The sequence below is a fragment of the Hemicordylus capensis genome, chromosome 4 (assembly GCF_027244095.1).
Source record: "Hemicordylus capensis ecotype Gifberg chromosome 4, rHemCap1.1.pri, whole genome shotgun sequence".
NCBI classification, from domain to species: domain Eukaryota; kingdom Metazoa; phylum Chordata; class Lepidosauria; order Squamata; family Cordylidae; genus Hemicordylus; species Hemicordylus capensis.
Window position 1 is genome coordinate 50284535 of NC_069660.1, and position 17350 is coordinate 50301884.

General features: G+C 43.4%; 1 protein-coding gene and 1 long non-coding RNA gene across 4 annotated transcripts in view; one reads left to right on the plus strand and one right to left on the minus strand.

The window, feature by feature from the left end:
* LOC128322415 (ubiquinol-cytochrome-c reductase complex assembly factor 1) overlaps nucleotides 1–17350 on the plus strand; it is a 102731-nt gene that overhangs the window by 32348 nt on the left and 53033 nt on the right. For all 3 annotated transcript variants that reach the window (XM_053243598.1, XM_053243599.1, XM_053243600.1), the window contains exon 7: nucleotides 17186–17294. In XM_053243598.1, coding sequence (XP_053099573.1) covers nucleotides 17186–17294 — 109 coding nt within the window. The remainder of the gene's footprint in view (nucleotides 1–17185; nucleotides 17295–17350) is intronic.
* LOC128322418 (uncharacterized) overlaps nucleotides 1–17350 on the minus strand; it is a 49822-nt gene that overhangs the window by 13066 nt on the left and 19406 nt on the right. Inside the window, exon 2 of the long non-coding RNA XR_008305705.1 lies at nucleotides 3449–3623. This is a non-coding gene — a long non-coding RNA (uncharacterized LOC128322418). The remainder of the gene's footprint in view (nucleotides 1–3448; nucleotides 3624–17350) is intronic.

Here is a 17350-nt window from a genome sequence, read left to right on the forward strand (position 1 = left end):
AATGGCCTTATTGTGCCTTGTTTGAATGAGGCAGCGGTAAAGCCATGCCCCAAACAAATAGAGAGTGGGCGACTGCATTCTTTTCACAGATCTTTTTCATCACATGTAGTTTGGCACTCATTCTCACCTTTTTTGAAGATACCAAACAGTAAATCCAGTTGCACCCAAATCAAATATGTTCCAATCTTATTGAAGGCTGATTCTCCCTCCCCATATTCAATAAATCTCTGGTTTATTCTCACTTTTTTCCCTATATGTCAAAACTACTTCGAAAGGTACTTACTTCCACAGGGACCTAACCACTAATTGCTTAGGGAACTTTTGATTTTATCTGCTATGAGTGGAATTCTATAAAAAGAAAGGGGGCAAGATGCGTGTCTTGGGGCGCGCGCGTGTGGATCGGCGGTGCTGGCTGGGGTGAGAGGCGCCCCCGCCCACCTCCTCTCCCCCCGCGAAGTTGCTGCCTCTCAGCACGTCTGGTTGGGGGCCATGGCTTCCCGTGCAAGGAGGGAGGAGAAGTCTGCTTGAAGGCGGAGGGAGAGTAGAAGGAGAGGAGAGGACTCTGCGCTGCCGCCCAGGAGAGGATTCGGCCAGCGCGCCTCGCAAGCTGCTGCCTCCAGAGCGCGCCGTCGTGAACAGTAAAGGCGGACGGGCTTCCTCTGCCCTCGTTGCCCTGCAGGGGTCGGGGCGAGGAGGGGGCAGCGATGATGAGCCATCAGCACATGCGCGTGTGTGTGGGGCGCGCGGGTAGAATTGCACGCTGGAGAGGCGGGGTGGTTGCATTGCGCTCCCTTGCGAAGCTGCCCCGGGCGGCCGGGGCGGCCTGGTCTGATGGGCGTGTCGGGGAGCGAGACTTGGGCAGCTAGGAGGGCGGGAGGACGGTCGGCGGTGGCGGGAATTACATGGGCTTACTTCTGCCCTCCTCGTTGCCGTTGGCGGGCCAGCTGCTGCCGTCTTTGCTCTTCTGCCACCCGCGGGAGGCCTGGAGCCGCCGCCGCCGCCTCTGGCTCCCTGCGGCTGCCGCAGCCACTTCTTCCCTCCCCGTGGTGGTGCCTTTGGCCTCCCTGCGGGTTCCCTGCGGCTGCTGCAGCCGCTTCTTCCATCCCCGTGGCAGCAAAACAGCAAACATGGCCGCCTGGTGCCTGTCTCCGGTTCTGCTTCGGCCGTTCTGCGCATGTGCTCCGCGCATGCTCAGAACGGCCGAGGGAGGCACGGACACACACTTGGTGTCCGTCCACGGACGGACACCAAGGCTTTTATTAGAGAGGATATATTTCCATTCCAGCCTCTGTGCAGCTGAGGGGATAGCTGGGGGTGGTGGTGGTGGTGAACCAGTAGTCCTCCTTCTAACCCCCCCCCCGGCCCGGCGGTGGCAGCAGCAGATACTGATATCAGAGCAACGCCGAGGCCTGCCGTCTGGCCTGGCGTCGCTTCCCAACTGCAAGGCGCTGCGCGGTGGGGTGGTTCTTTCCATCAGTTTGGTTTTAAACTTTCTCTCCCTCCCTCAAGCCAAACCCACCTATTCTTTTTCCACCTTTCTTTTCTTGCTTTTTCTCTTTCTTTCTCTCCCTTCAAACCTGCCCCATCCCCTTTTCCTTTCTTTCTCCATCTCATTTCTCTCTTTCCTTCTTATAAAAGCCTGTGTGGTGAAGGATCAAAGTATAATCTTATCAAAAATGAAGATCAAAACTTCTCTAATATTTTTCCTTAGATGTGCTCCGTGTTAAGTGTGATGATTTGGCAGAAGTGGAAAGGAAGAACAATGCATTTTATTATGATGTATCTTGTACATTGTATTTTATTTTATTAGAATTTTTAGTTCAATTTATTTTATTTTAATTTAAATTTATCTTGGCCTGCCAGAACTTCAAAAGTTAAATTTTAATTAAATTCATTTTAATTAATTTCACTTTAATTTGATTTAATTAATTGATTGCTATTCAGTGTTACTTTAATAATCAGCACCCTAAAAATTGACATCGGCCCTCATCAGCCAACACGGTCAGTTTTGGCCCACCAGGTCATTTGAGTTGTGAACGCCTGTAGTATAGTACTAATAGATAAACTTGAAACTCCTTTACTAACTGCTGGTCTGGGAAACTCTGCAGGAAGAATGTAGCGGTCCTTGAAAGTCTGCACAAAGAATTTACCGGTCCTTGACTCCAAAAAGGTTGAGCAACACTGGTGTAGTGGTTAGAGTGCTGGACTAGAACTGGGGAGACCTGAGTTCAAATCCCCATTCAGCCATGATACTTGCTGGGTGACTCCGGGCCAGTCACTTCTCTTTCAACCTAACCTACTTCACAGGGTTGTTGTTAGGAGAAACTTAAGTATGTAGTACACCGCTCTGGGCTCCTTGGAGGAAGAGTGGGATGTAAAAATAATAATAATAATAAAATAATAAAAATAAAAGATAGCAGCACTAGACCTAATGGAAAAATGATAAATGGTGGAGAGCGCACCAGTTGAAAAAATATTTCTGTTATAAATTTGGGTAGGTGCATGTGTATACTATAGGGATGTGCACAAATGACTCATGCAGGTGTGGGCGGGGCATGGTTTCCTTAAGAAGCAGGTAAGCCGGTCATTACCTGCTCTGCTGCCGCCCCACCACTTTTCCAGGTGCGGCACTCACTCTAGCAAAGACTGCAGTGCATAAGAACATAAGAACAGCCCTGCTGGATCAGGCCCAAGGCCCATCTAGTCCAGCATCCTGTTTCGCACAGTGGCCCACCAGATGCCGCTGGAAGCCACAGACAGGAGTTGAGGGCGTGCCCTCTCTCCTGCCATTACTCCCCTGCAACTGGTACTCAGAGGTGTCCATGTGTGTGTCGACGCCGTGTGCGTAGACTGCAGGGAAGAGCACCACAGCCTTTGCTAGAGCAAGCACCATGCCGAGAAAAGCAGTGGTGCAGCAGTGGAGCAGGTAAGCAACTGCTTCTTAAGGGAACCACTCCCCGCCTCCGCGAACCGGTTTGGCTTTGGGCCCCTGAGCTGGTTTGGCACTTCCCAAAAGAGGTGCCGAACTGGCTTGTGCACATCCCTAGTATAGTAATGGCAATGAAATAGAACAAGCCTGCAATGGGAGTGTTTCTAAGATATTAGATTAAGAGAATGTTGCAAGTCTATTTTTATCTTGGAATTTAATACATTTCTAAAGCAAAATCTCTCCTTTTAAAGATAGCTTGGCAGTTGAATAATTGAATGTAATACAAAACATGGTCTTATGGTAAAACAATAAAAGGTTTTGCAGCTGTGTTGATCTAGTTAGAAAGTCTAAGAAAATCTGTGTCATTTTAACCTCAGATGGCAGTTGTAACAAGGTACCTTTCTCTCTCTAAAACCTCCAGAATTCCATGACCTCACTCAGGGTGCTGCTGAACTGCTCTGTGACAGCACTATGCATCCAAATATACAGCGTCCTTTCAAGCATTGGGCTAAGTGTTACCTGAAAAACCTCTGAGTCTTGCTCCATCACTGATAGCTCATTGTATTTGGTCTACCACTTTTGGATCTTCGTCATTATTATGATTACAGTACAGTGTCACATGGTACATGGTGTGCAACAAAAGTTTCATAAAGCAAAAATCAGGCTGGTTTCTGCCTCCAAGTCCTCCTTGATACTGTTGAAAGATAAATGAGAAAAAAGAACAAAGCAGTATATATTTTAAAAAAGTTGTTGGTGGTTGTGTTTGTGGAAAACAAAGTCATACTTCCTGATTGTCTACACATATCAAATTTTGCATACACAATTCTGCAACTGAAATTAGCTGAACAAGCTACTTTTTACATTAGAATATGCTGGTGGGGGTGTGTAATTTCTTTTTTAAATTTGTAGCAGAAATTCTGACTATAATCCTCAGATATTAACTGTTATTGTTCTGAACAGATTTCTCACACTCAATCAGATCAATAATTAAAAACAAAAAACAAAAAACCAGCTTCATGCCCAAGAGAAGCAGATCTTTCTCAGATTCAAATTATCTGTGATTCAAATTTACCATATATGGTAATTAGTCAATAAAATGAATGTTTTCAAGTTGAAACCTTACACATTTCAAACTGTTCTTTTACTTCCCTTCCCTTACCACGCTTATAAAACGCTATATTACATATGTTTAATTTCTTGAACTTGCCTATAAGTGTAATCTATGCAAAATTACTTTGCCCAGTCAGCGATAGGCCTCATCTACTAGTTTGCAATATCTTCAGATGCCAACTGAAGCCATATCAGATGGCATATCTTCAGATGCCAACTCAGCTCAAACCCATTTCAAACTAGCTTTAGAGTGGGCTATGGGGTTGTGTCTGCCTTGGCCTGATGGATGACCTGTATCAGGAAATCGACAGAGGGACATAAGAACAGCTCTGCTGGATCAGGCACAAGGCCCATCTAGTCCAACACTGTGTTTCACACAGTGGCCCACCAGATGCCTCTGGGGAGCGCACAGGCAAGACGTATGCGCGTGCCCTCTCTCCTGCTGTTGCTCCCCTGCAACTGATATTGAGAGGCATCGTGCCTCTGAGGCTGGAGATGGCCCACAGCCACCAGAATAGTAGCCATTGATAGACCTGTCCACCATGGATCTGTCTAAGCCCCTTTTAAAGGGGCTAAATTGGCAAAGGGGCACCTTTTAATGTGGTGATTCTCTTTATTTAGCAGGGGGAGAGTAACTGGCCCTATCCACTCCCAGCACAGTACTTCCAGTGACTATTGCTGGTATCTATCTTATGTTTCTTTTTAGATTGTGAGCCCTTTGGGGACAGGGGTCCATTTTGTTTATCTTATTTATTTATTATTTCTCTGTGTGAACCGCCCTGAGCCATTTTTGGAAGGGCGGTAGAGAAATCAAATAAATAAATAAATTAAATTAAATAAAGCCATCCAAGCTGGTGGCCATCACCACATCCCATGGCAAAGAATTCCATAGATTAATTTTGTGCTGAGTAAAAAAGTACTTCCGCTTGTCCGGTCCTGGTTGTAGTGTTGCGAGAGAGGGAGAAAAATTTCTCTTTGTCCACCCTCTACACTCCATGCATAATTTTACACACTTTGATCATGTCTCCCATTAGTTACTTCATTTCTATGGTAAAGAGCCCCAGATGCTGTAGCCTAGCCTCATAAGGAAGATGCTCCAGGCCTCTGATCATTTTGACTGCCCTCTTCTGCAGCTTTTCCAGTTCTACAACATCCTTCTTAAGATACGGTGACCAGAGCTGCACGCAGTACTCCAAATGTGGCTGCACCATAGATTTGTATAAGAGCGTTATAATATTATCATTTTTATTTTCAATCTCCTTCCTAATTATTCCTAGCATAGAATTAGCCTTTTTCACAACTGCTGCACACTGAGACGACACTTTCAATGAGCTATCCACCACGACCCCAAGATCTCTCTCCTGTTCAGTCACCAACAGCTCAGATCCCATCAGCGTATATGTGAAGTTGGGGTTTTTTGCCCCAATGTGCATCACTTTACACTTGCTTACATTGAACCACATTTGCCATTTTGTCACCCAGTCCCGCAGTTTGGAGAGATCTTTTTGGAGTTTCTCACAATCCGTTGTAGATTTCACTACCCTAAATAATTTAGTGTCATCTGCAAATTTGGCCAGTTCACTGGTCATCCCAACTTCTAGATCGTTTATAAACAAGTTAAAGAGCATTGGTCCCAGTACCCTGGGGGACCCCACTTCCTACCTACGTCCATTGTGAATACTGTCCATTTATTCCTGCTCTCTGTTTCCTGTCCTTCAACCAGTTACCGATCCACACATGAACCTGTCCCCTTATTCCATGACTGCTAAGTTTCCTCAAGAGCCTTTGGTGGGGAACTTTATCAAAAGCTTTTTGGAAGTCCAAGTATACTTTGTCAACCGGATCACCTTTATCCACATGCCTGTTGACACTCTCAAAGAACTCCAGAAGGTTAGTGAGGCAAGACTTTCCCTTGCAGAAGCCATGCTGGTTCTCCTTCAGCAAGGCCTGTTCTTCTATATGCGTAACAATTTTGTCCTTAAGTATGCTTTCCATCAATTTACCCGGCACTGAAGCTGACCGGCCTGTAGTTTCCATAACTCCCCCAGGATCCCTTTTTGAAAATCGGAGTCACATTGGCTACTTTCCAGTCCTCTGGTACAGAGCCTGATTGTAGAGACAAGTTATATATTTTTGCTAGGAAATCGGCAATTTCACATTTTATTTCCTTCAGAATTCTTGAGTGGATGCCATCTGGTCCTGGTGATTTGTTAATTTTTAGTCTTTTAAGACAGTTTAGAACATCTTCCCTTGTCACCTCAAACTGGCCCAGTTCTTCAGCCACTAAACTTTTCAAGCTCAATTTTTGAGAAGGTATATGGTCAGTATCCTCTGATGCAAAGAACTCATTCAGCTTCTCTGCAATCTCCTTATCCTCCTTAATAATCCCTTTCACACCCTCATCATCTAAGGGTCCAACTTCCTCCCTGGCAGGTTTTCTAATTCTGATATATTTAAAGAAGTTTTTGTTATTCCGCTTGACATTTCTAGCGATATGTTCCTCAAACTCTCTTTTTGTATCCCTTATTGTCTCCTTTTATTTCTTTTTCCAGAGCTTATGTTCCTTCTTGTTCTCTTCATTTGGGCAGGAATTCCATTTTCTGAAGGAAGTCTTCTTCCCTTTTATAGCTTCCCTGACTCTACTTGTTAGCCACGCTGGCATCCTCCTGAACTTGGTGGCACCTTTCCTCCTTCTTGGTATATATTTCAACTGTGCATCTGGTACTGTGGTTTTAAATGAGTTCCATGCTTTCTGGATTTGACCCTCCTGACTTTCCTTCATACCAGTCCCCTCATTTTTGAGAAGTTTCCTCTTCTGAAGTCCAGTGCATCTGTTGGACTTCCTTGACAATTCTCCACTTGCATATATGTTGAATTAGATCACACTATGGTCACTGCTACCCAATGGTTCTGCAACTCTGACATCTCTTACCAGGTCCTGGGCACCACTCAGGATTAAATCCAAAGTCACCATCTCTCTGGTTGGTTCCATGACTAACTGTTCTAAGGTACAGTTTTTTAGCATGTCTAGAAATTTGGCCTCTATGTCATTGCCTGAATGTGAATTTACCCAGTCTATGTGTGGGTAGTTGAAATCACTCATTATTAATGCCCTATCTCTCTTTGATGCCTCTCTTATTTGTTTCTCCAACTCCAGGTCACTCTCAGCTCTTTGATCTGGAGAGCGACAGCATATCCCTAGTAACATATTTCCTTTCAGTCCTCGTAATGTTACCCATAATGATTCTGTGCAGGACTTCAGTTCACCTAGGTTTTCTAGCTTATTGGAATCCATCCCTTCTTTGATATACAGTGCCACACCCCTAATCCTCCCCTCCCTGTCCCTTCTATAGAGTTTATAACCAGGAATAATTGTGTCCCACTGGTTCTCACCATTCCACCATGTTTCTGTTATACCCACTATATCTAGGTTTTTTTTAGTAACCAAGTACTCCAGCTCACCCATCTTGGCTCGGAGGCTTCTGGCATTGGTATATAGACACCTATATGCCGGGTCCCTCACCTGGTGTTGGGGTGTGCTATCCCCCTTACCATAATTTGACCTATTTGGTAAGCTGTCCCGTCTTTCCTTCTGCTCAACTCCTGGCTCTACTCTGTTCCCTTCTGGTTTATCCAAAACATGTTCACCGTCACACCTTAGAGGATTTTGCCGGCTGAAGCAGATACCACCCAGTTCCTGCCGGCAATACCCCAGGCAACATTTTAAAAGCTGCTCTGTGACTTTCTTGATTTAAAGTGCCAGCAGTCTGGTTCCATCTTGGTTCAAGTGGAGCCCATCCCTTTTGTACAAGCTTCGCTTCCCCCAAAATGTATCCCAGTGCCTAACGAATCTAAACCCCTCCTCCCAGCACCACGGTCTCATCCACGCATTGAGACCCCTCAGCTCCACCTGTGTCACTGTCTCTGTGCATGGAACAGGTAGCACTTCAGAGAACGCTACCCTGGGGGTCCTGGACTCTCTGCTATGTTACCTAGCAGCCTAAATTTGGCTGCCAGAACCTCCCGACTGCATTTCCCAACATCGTTGGTGCCAATGTGCACCACAACAGCTAACTGCTCCCCAGCACTGCCTAACAGCCTACCTAGATGCAGCATGATGTCTGCAACCTTCACACTAGGCAGGCAAGTAATTGTGTGGTCTACACGCGGGTCACAGACCCATCTCTCTATGTCCCTAATGATCAAATCACCCACTACTAAGAGGCCCCCACCCCCTGGAGGAGTATCCTCTGTGTCAGAGGATATGGGTGCATCACCCAAGGAAGGGGTCCCTCCTAAGGGAGTGTTTCCCTCTTACTCAGACCAATGTCCTCCTTCCCTGAGAGCCTCATTCTCCATGACAGCAGAAGCTCCGTCAGCCTGGGAGTGGGATGACTCTACCACCAGGGGTGTATCTAGGGTAGGGCAGGCAGGGCACGTGCCCCGGGCGCCACTTGAATGGCCACCGTGCATGCGCAAATGGCCTCTGTGAGGCCCTAGGTCATGCCAGGCCTTGCAGAGGCCTTCTGAGCATGCGCAGTGGCCATTTTGTTTTCAGTGGCCATTTTAAAAAAAAAGATTATTTTTTAAAATGGCCACTGCACATGCTCAAATGGTACCTGCAAGGCCCTAGAGGCCAGCTGGGTCAGGGGGAACCTTTGCAAAAAACAAAAAACAAACCCTAGCCTTTAGGAAGCCCCCCAAAGGGGCTACAGGTAAAAATAAAATAAAAAATAATAACATAAGACACTGTACACATATTCAGATTGGCACTATGTACAGAGAATCAGGGCTTGTGAATACTGAGCTGACGCTTATGAGCTAGGATTGTATTCATTTGCTCTTAATTTGCTTCTTGTGATAAGTGAGTTAAATGTGATGTCTTAATAATATGGCTATTAATGGTGAGTTTGTCTTTGAATCAGTGTGAAATCCTTAATATTAAGGCCCACTGGGAGTTTCTTGTTCTCTTTCTCTCATTTTAACTGTCTTTCTGAAAGACTAGAATATATTCAAAGCAGTGACACAGTTTACTCTGCATATCCTTTAATTATTTTCAGAGTATCTGGGAAAAGTCAAATTTTAAAACTTATGAAATAGTGATGCTACAATGCATAGTAGAGAATTAGACAGGCACTTCTGTTTAGTTTTCCAAGTACACCTCCACATAGTATATGGGTATTTCATGAGCCCCAGTGTTGAAATTTGTAGTTTTCCAGCATTTTTGGATCTGGCTAAGTCCACTGCTAAATAGTTTTTGAAAGATTAACGAGCCTGACTTGTATTTTTCAGCTGATATTATGGTAAAGTTATCTGAAAGATGGGTGTCAGATGCTTGGACAGGGGGGGCGCAATTTCAGTGTTTGCCCTAGGCGCTATTTTCCCTAGATACGCCTCTGTCTACCACATCCTTGAGGGTCTCATGCACACACCTCTCTGCCTCCCTGAGCTTCTCCAGGTCAGCCACCTTGGCTTCAAGGGAACGAACTTGTTCCCTGAGATCCAAGAGCTCTTTGCATGGAGCGCACACCCACGACTTTTACCCCTCAGGCAGACAGTCATACATGCGACATACTGTGCAAGACACTGGGAAGCAGCCCCTCCCCTGCTGGCATTCTACCCTCATAATTAGTTTTATTGGCTATTTAGAGGATATGGGGCTTGAAGCTAAGTACTGGATACGGTTGTCAGCTAATTAATGGTTTTTAGTTTTGTCCTTCAAGGAAATTACAAAGGTTGGGTAGTACTCACCTTATTCTTGCACTGGATGTGTCCCCTGTGATGAAGGGGCACTACCTGTGTGCCTCCCCACAGAGTTTTCCACCAATCTCCTGCTAAACTCCTTCGTTATCTGTTTTCAAAGCTCCTCTGGTCTGAGCCCTGTATACAACACCAGCAGTCAAACTGACTCAGCTCAGGAATGTGAGTCCTCCCACAAGCTGGGGCCATCATCTGGAATGAATCCCCCACTCAGGCTTCTCCTCTGTCAAAGACACAAACACTTTCTCCCCACCAGAAATCAAACCCTAGGAGATTTCCAGCCCTAACAGACTTAGCTTCTCCTTCCTCTCTTGTTTCCTTGGTGATTTATTTATTTATTTTATTTCCTTGCTGTGTTCCCTTGCTTGATATCTTATTTAGGAGAGAAATACAAGCTTGTTGCTTCCTCTCTCTTCAAGACCAGCAAGCAACTGGGAGGAGGGGAGGAGGAAGAGAAGAAGGGAGTGTGACTCTGCTGGTTCTTTTGGATCTTTTGGCGGTGTTCAATACTATCAACCATGGTATCCTTCTGGATTGCCTAGGGAAGCTGGGGATAGGAGGCACTGCTTTGCGGTGGTTCTATTCCTATCTTTTAGGCAGATTCCAGATGATGGAGCTTGGTGATGGTTGCTCTTCAAAACAAGAGCTATTATATGGAGTCCCTCAGGTCTCCATTCTGTCACCAATGCTTTTTAACATCTACATGAAACCACTGAGTGAGGTCATCAGGGGATTTGGTGCAGGGTGTTATCTGTATGCTGATGACACCCCAATCTGTTTCTTCTTCTTATCATCATCATCATCATCATCATCATCATCATCAGGAAATGGCATTCACTCCCTAAATGCTTGCCTACAGGCAGTAATGGGCTGGATAAGGGATAACAAATTGAAGCTGAATCCAAGCAAGACAGAGGTGCTCATTGTGGGGGATCGGAATCTGAAGGATAAGTTAGATCTTGTGCTGGATGGGGTTATACTTCCCCAAAAGGAGTGTAACACGATTATTCCTGGAACAGGTACACAGCTTGGGAGTGCTCTTGGATCCAGGCCTCACTCTGGTATCTCAGGTGGAGGCTATGGCCAAGAGCGCTTTCCATCAGCTTTGGCTGATTCGACAGCTGTGTCCATTCCTTGAAGAGAACAATCTCAAAACAGTGGTGCATCAGCTGGTAAACTCCAGGCTTGACTATTGCAATGCCCTCTATGTGGGGCTGCCTTTGTAAATAGTTCGGAAACTTCAGTTAGTTCAAAGTGTGGCAGCCAGATTTGGGGCAACCTGGAGAGACCATCTTATGCCTGTTTTAAAACAGTTGTACTGGCTGCTGATATGTTTCCGGGCAAAGTATAAAGTGCTGGTTATTACCTTTTAAAGCCCTGAACAGCTTGGGTCTGGGCTACCTATGAGAGCGCCTTTTTCTGTATGATCCCTATCACACATTGAGGTCATCTGGAGAGGTCCCTCTCCAGTTACCACCAGTACATCTGGTGGCGACTCAGAACTGGGCCTTCTCTGTAGCTGCTCCTGGCCTATGGAATGCACTCCCAGCAGATATCCACAGTATAGGCTCGCTGTTGGCCTTTAAGAGAACCCTAAAGACTTACTTGTTTGGCCAGGCCTTCCAAGGTTTTAAAATTGTTTTTAAGTATTTTAATTGGTTTTAAATTGTGTTAAAATTTTGTTTATATTGTTTTAAGTAGTGTGTTTTAAATTATGTTTGTTTTTATGTTTTTAAAATTAGTTGTACACTGCCTGCCCACAGCCTCTGGATGGGGTGGTTTATAAATGCAATTAACTAACTAACTAACTAACTAACTGAAATTAGAGCTAACTGTTGTGCTAGGTGCATTATAGGGCAGTAATTCAGGACTCCCCTACAAGTGGAAGTGTGGATGATGATTACCATGCTTGGTTTTTAAATAGGGAACTAAATATTTGAAGGACATACATTCCAAAACTTTGATTTTATAATAATAATAATAACAACAATCCCCAGTGAGGCACTACCTTGGCGTGGTTGTGGGGCTTGCGTGCTTTGAGGAAGGTGAGAGCTATGCCAGAGCTCTCCAACCATACTGGACAGGTCTCACCAGAGGAGCCAGACAAAGAGTGCCTCTCCCATCAACAATATGGTGAGACGTAACTTTAATAAATCTATACCGGATCGGTCGTCGCCCGGGTCAACAAGGACCACGCCAGGTGCTGGAGTCCCTGGACATCTGGTGGCAAGTGGGCAACAGGACTCAGGATCTTCAGTTGAGCAACCAGGGCTGGAGACTGCAAGGTTACTGGAAGAAACGTTGCTTAACCGAAAAAAATATACGAAAAATGCCAACAAGGAAATAGTGATCTGCTATTACAAGTCTAGTCCAACTAGAAGAGGTTATTTAAAAAGAATGTACCAAATTTGGAAAGAGAAGCATCCAGATACAGAAATAGCAGAACAAAGGCTAGCAGACCAGAGAAGATTCATAATAAGAAATAAAGTATTCACAGGAGTTGAGCTGGAAGAACTGTAAAGAGCAACACAGGCTAAAGATATGGAAGAAGAATTACCACCAACTGAAGCAGTTGCTCAGGTGCAGGTGGAGGAGGTGTTGGAAATAGAGGATGCCACTGTGGCTGAACTGTTTCAAAATCAAAACCAGGCAACCTCCCCTTTGCCGTCACCTCAAAAACCTGAATGCCGTTTAACAGAAAAGCAACAAGAACTAAAGCAAAAAATAACTGAGCACATGAACCAAACAACCACCAGGGTTCGACTTCCAGCTCTAAAAACAGTTGCCAAAAAACAACTTGCTCAGGCATTAAAAGATGTAAATGCTGCACTTGCAGAAATAACCAATAATTTGCAAGAAACAACCCAACTAATGTAATGCATCAACAACAACAACACAGAGCTCGGATATAAGATCAGTGGACCTGTAAAAAAAGAAAGTAGTACATCACCTAAATGGAAGATTAGATTAGAAAATAAAATCTCCAGGCTTAGATCAGATGCTAGTAAATTGAAAGATATGAAAGACAAGAAGCTGAGGAATGAAAACACCAAACAGTATCTGATCCAAAAATACCACCTAGATTCAAGGAAAATTAAAGAAGTCCTGGAAATAAAAAATCAGCAAATAACAGCAGTGCCAAAGAAGATTAGCAGATACGAAGCCTGAATTACACAACACAGGCAGAATCTCCAATTCCTGTTGAATCAGTGACGTTTCTACCAAAGCATAGAAGGAGAAACTTCAAGAAACCTAGAAACACCAAATAAAGAAGAAACAGTGCAATTCTGGGGGAAATTATGGGACAATCCAATAGATTATAATAAAAAAGCAGGCTGGGTGAAAGAGGTCGAAAAATGTAACCAACAAATGCAAGATCTGATAACAACACCAGAATTAATAAGTGGAAGAGCAAAGAAAATTAAAAATTGGACTGCTCCAGGCGACGATGAACTGCATGGCTTTTGGCTTAAACACCTAACAAGCCTTCATAAACAACTATCAAAACAGTTCAATCACATTTTGTAAGGAGGTGATATTGAACAATGTCTAACAACTGGGAAAACTCATCTCATAATGAAAGACCCAGCCAAAGGTGCAGTTCCAAGTTATTATAGACCGATAACCTGCCTGCCAACCATGTTCAAATTATTAACTGGAATAATAGCAGATGGAGTGATGCGACATTTATTTATTTATTTATTTATTTAATTTATATCCCGCTCTTCCTCCAAGGAGCCCAGAGCAGTGTACTACATACTTGAGTTTCTCCTCACAACAACCCTGTGAAGTAGGTTAGGCTGTTATTAACTAACAAACAGCTTCCAGTTGAACAGAAAGGAAATTGCCCGAACACCAGAGGCACAAAAGACCAGCTGCTGATTGACAAAATGATTTTAGAAAATTGCAAGAGAAGAAAAACCAATCTAAGTGTTGCATGGATTGACTACAAGAAAGCCTTCAATTCATTGCCTCACACATGGATACTAAAATGTTTAGAAACAACTGGTGTCAGCAAAAACATTCAGATATTTATAAAAAAAGCAATGAGCATGTGGAGTACACAGTTAACAATCAATGGCGAGACACTTGGACAGGTTAGCATTAGAAGAGGCATTTTCCAAGGGGACTCACTATCCCCTCTGTTGTTTGTAATCGCCATGACCCCACTTTCACAAATACTAAACAAAAGAGGCCTCGGATACCAAACATCTAAAACATCAAGTAAAATAAACCATCTGCTGTACATGGACGATCTGAAGTTATATGGAAAGTCCCAGTCAGAAATCGAATCACTGCTAAACACTGTCCATATATTTGGTAGCAATATAGCAATGGAGTTTGAACTAGACAAGTGTGCTGCATTAATAATGAACAGAGGAAAAATAAGAAAAACAGAAGGAATAGAACTGCCCAATGGAAGCAACATCAAGAACCTGGAAGAGAAAGAACATTACAAATACTTGGGCATTCTCCAGGCTGATAACATCGCACACACTGAAGTTAAAAGAAAAATTGGAAGTGAATGCATCAGGAGAGTTAGAAAAATCCTCAAGTCCAAACTCAATGGCGGGAACACCATACAAGCCATAAACACCTGGGCTATACCTGTTATCAGATACACTGCAGGAATAATAGACTGGACCCAGGCAGAGCTAGAGACGCTAGATCATAAGACCAGGAAAATCATGACCATCAATCATGCTCTGCACCCCCGCAGTGATGTAGATAGGCTATACCTCCCTTGCAGCTCAGGTGGAAGAGGAATGCTGCAAGTCCATCAAACAGTAGAGGAGGAGAAAAGAGGCCTTGAAGAATATATCAAGGACAGTGAAGAAGATGCACTTCAAATGGTCAATAATGCAAAACTATTCAACACCAATGAAACAAAGCAGGCCTACAAGAAAGAACAAGTCACGAACCGATCAGAAAAATGGAAAAATAAGCCACTGCATGGTCAATATTTGCACAATATAAGTGGAAAATCAGACATCACCAAGACCTGGCAATGGCTTAAGAATGGCAACTTGAAGAAAGAAACAGAGGATTTAAAACTGGCTTCACAAGAACAGGCACTAATGCAATAAGAGCAAAAGTAGAAAAGTCAACAACAAACAGCAAGTGCCGCCTTTGTAAAGAAGCAGATGAAACAGTGGACCACCTAATCAGCTGTTGTAAAAAGATCGCACAGACTGACTACAAACAAAGGCATGACAAGGTAGCAGGGATGATACACTGAAACATCTGCAAAAAATACAAGCTACCTGTAGCCAAAAACCATAAAATTGAAAAAGTTGAAGAAAATGAAGATGTAAAAATATTATGGGACTTCCGACTACAAACAGACAGACATCTGCCACACAATACACCAGATATAACTGTAGTCGAAAAGAAAGAAAAACAAGTCAAATTAATCGACATAGCAATACCAGGAGATAGCAGAATAGAAGAAAAAGAAATAGAAAAAATAACAAAATATAAAGATCTACAAATTGAAATTGAAAGGCTGTGGCAGAAAAAGTAAATATATAGTAAATATAGTGTGCTTATATAGTAAATAATCCCAGTGGTAATTGGCGCCCTGGGTGCAGTTCCAAAAGACCTTGAAGAGCACCTCAACACCATAGGGGCCACAGAAATCACCATCAGCCAATTATAAAAAGCAACTTTACTGGGAACAGCTTATATTCTGCGACGATATCTATAACAACGGCAACAACATTGACAATAAAATTCTGGCATCCCAGGTCCTTGGGAAGGACTCGATGTCTGGATAAAACAAACCAGTCAATAACACCTGTCTGACTGTGTAAACAAGAAATAATAATAATAAATTTATTTTATCTGTTAGCTGCTCCATAACTAATTGTTATCTGGGCAGCTCACAACACAGCATGTAAATATGAAATAAAAACAAACAACACATTAAATCATAACAGACCAGGGCGGGGAGGAAATACGAAGTACAATACAAAACAATTTAAAACCTCTTTTTAAATCAGTTAAAAATCAAATTTGAAAATAAACATTTAAAAACCCTGAGTGAACAAAAAGATCTTTACCTGGTGTCTGGAACAAAGTGATGAAACCAGGTGAACCTCACTGGGGAAGCTATTCCATAAATGGGGTGCAACCACCAAAAAGGCCCTCTCCCTAGTAGCCACCCGCCTCACCTTGTTTGGTAGGGGCACACAGAGGAGGGCCTCCAAAGAAGATCTTACGGTCTGGGTTGGGACATATGGGGCAAGGTAACCTGGTCCCAAGCCAGCTAGGGCCTTAAAGGTTAAAAGCAGCACTTTGAATTGAGCCCGGAAACGGAATAAATATAGCAAGGACAAGCATTGCCTTGCTTTCTCTGTAAATAATTTTTTTTATATTTGTGGTTTCTTCAGAGTTTGGAATGTGCAAATTTGAGGGAGTTTTTAATATTTCTAGACTTCACAGAGAAAAATAATTTTGAAAAGGTATTTAAAAAAAAATATGTGAAATCATTTCTTGTTTAAAGTGGAAGAGTTACCTGACTCCAGTTATGTTTTCACCTACCCTATACATACTCCTTCATGCTGCTTGCTTAATTATATCTCCCCGCTGCTAACTGAACAAAGAAGCATCTTTTTAAAGTGCCAATTCTTTTATATTTAGTAGTGGCAGAGCAACTGGCCCAATTCACCTCCAGCACAGCATCAGTGGCTGTAGCTGGTTTCTACCGTTTCTTTTTGGCTGGGACAGGGAACCATATTATTTATTTTTCTATATAAACTGCTTTGAGAACCTTTGTTGATAAGTGGTATATAAATGCTTGTAGTATGTAGTAGTAGTCCTCCTCATACAGGTTGTCTGTTTGTCTGTTTGTTTTTGGATAGAGGTGACATTTCTACTCCAGGTTGGTATGTGGTAACTCCTGTTCATTTTCCTTTCTCTATGCAACTTACTTGTCACCATCTGCTCTGTTCACTTGGAGGCAGATCCTCCCCCGCCCGCTTTTAATTTTAGAAAAACTTGCTTGGATATGAGCAAGGAGGCTCCTTTCACTTTCTCTCTACAGCCAGTCTTTCTCCTGCTTCTGCAGCGAATGGACATAGGTTGGTACAGTAGTATATGGTAACTCTGTACATCTTCTACTTTCTAGACTTAGACTGTGGTTTGTCCTCCAATGCTCCTTTTGATTGTACTGCATACTGATGCAGCCATAGAAGTGGGAGTGAGACTAAAGCCTGGGCTTTGGGTGGTCCTTATATTGTGATAAGCTACAATGCTTTTCTATGTTCCTGGGGTACACACCTGTTATTTGCATCCTTGTCTTCCCTGGTGCTATTACTTAGATATTCTAAGCTCTTAAGAGTTCTAGAACATTAAGGCAAATAATTTTTCTTTGTTGTCCTTTAGGATGTGTTTAGTACGAATGAAGCAAGAGGGTCGAGCGGGAAAGTATATGTGTCGCTTTATAGTTCATTCTATGTGGGAAGATGTTGAACAACGTGGCAAGGTCATGGGAGTAAGTAGTCTTTGATACTGATTAATTTATTACTCAACAAGTATTGTTTTAGGATG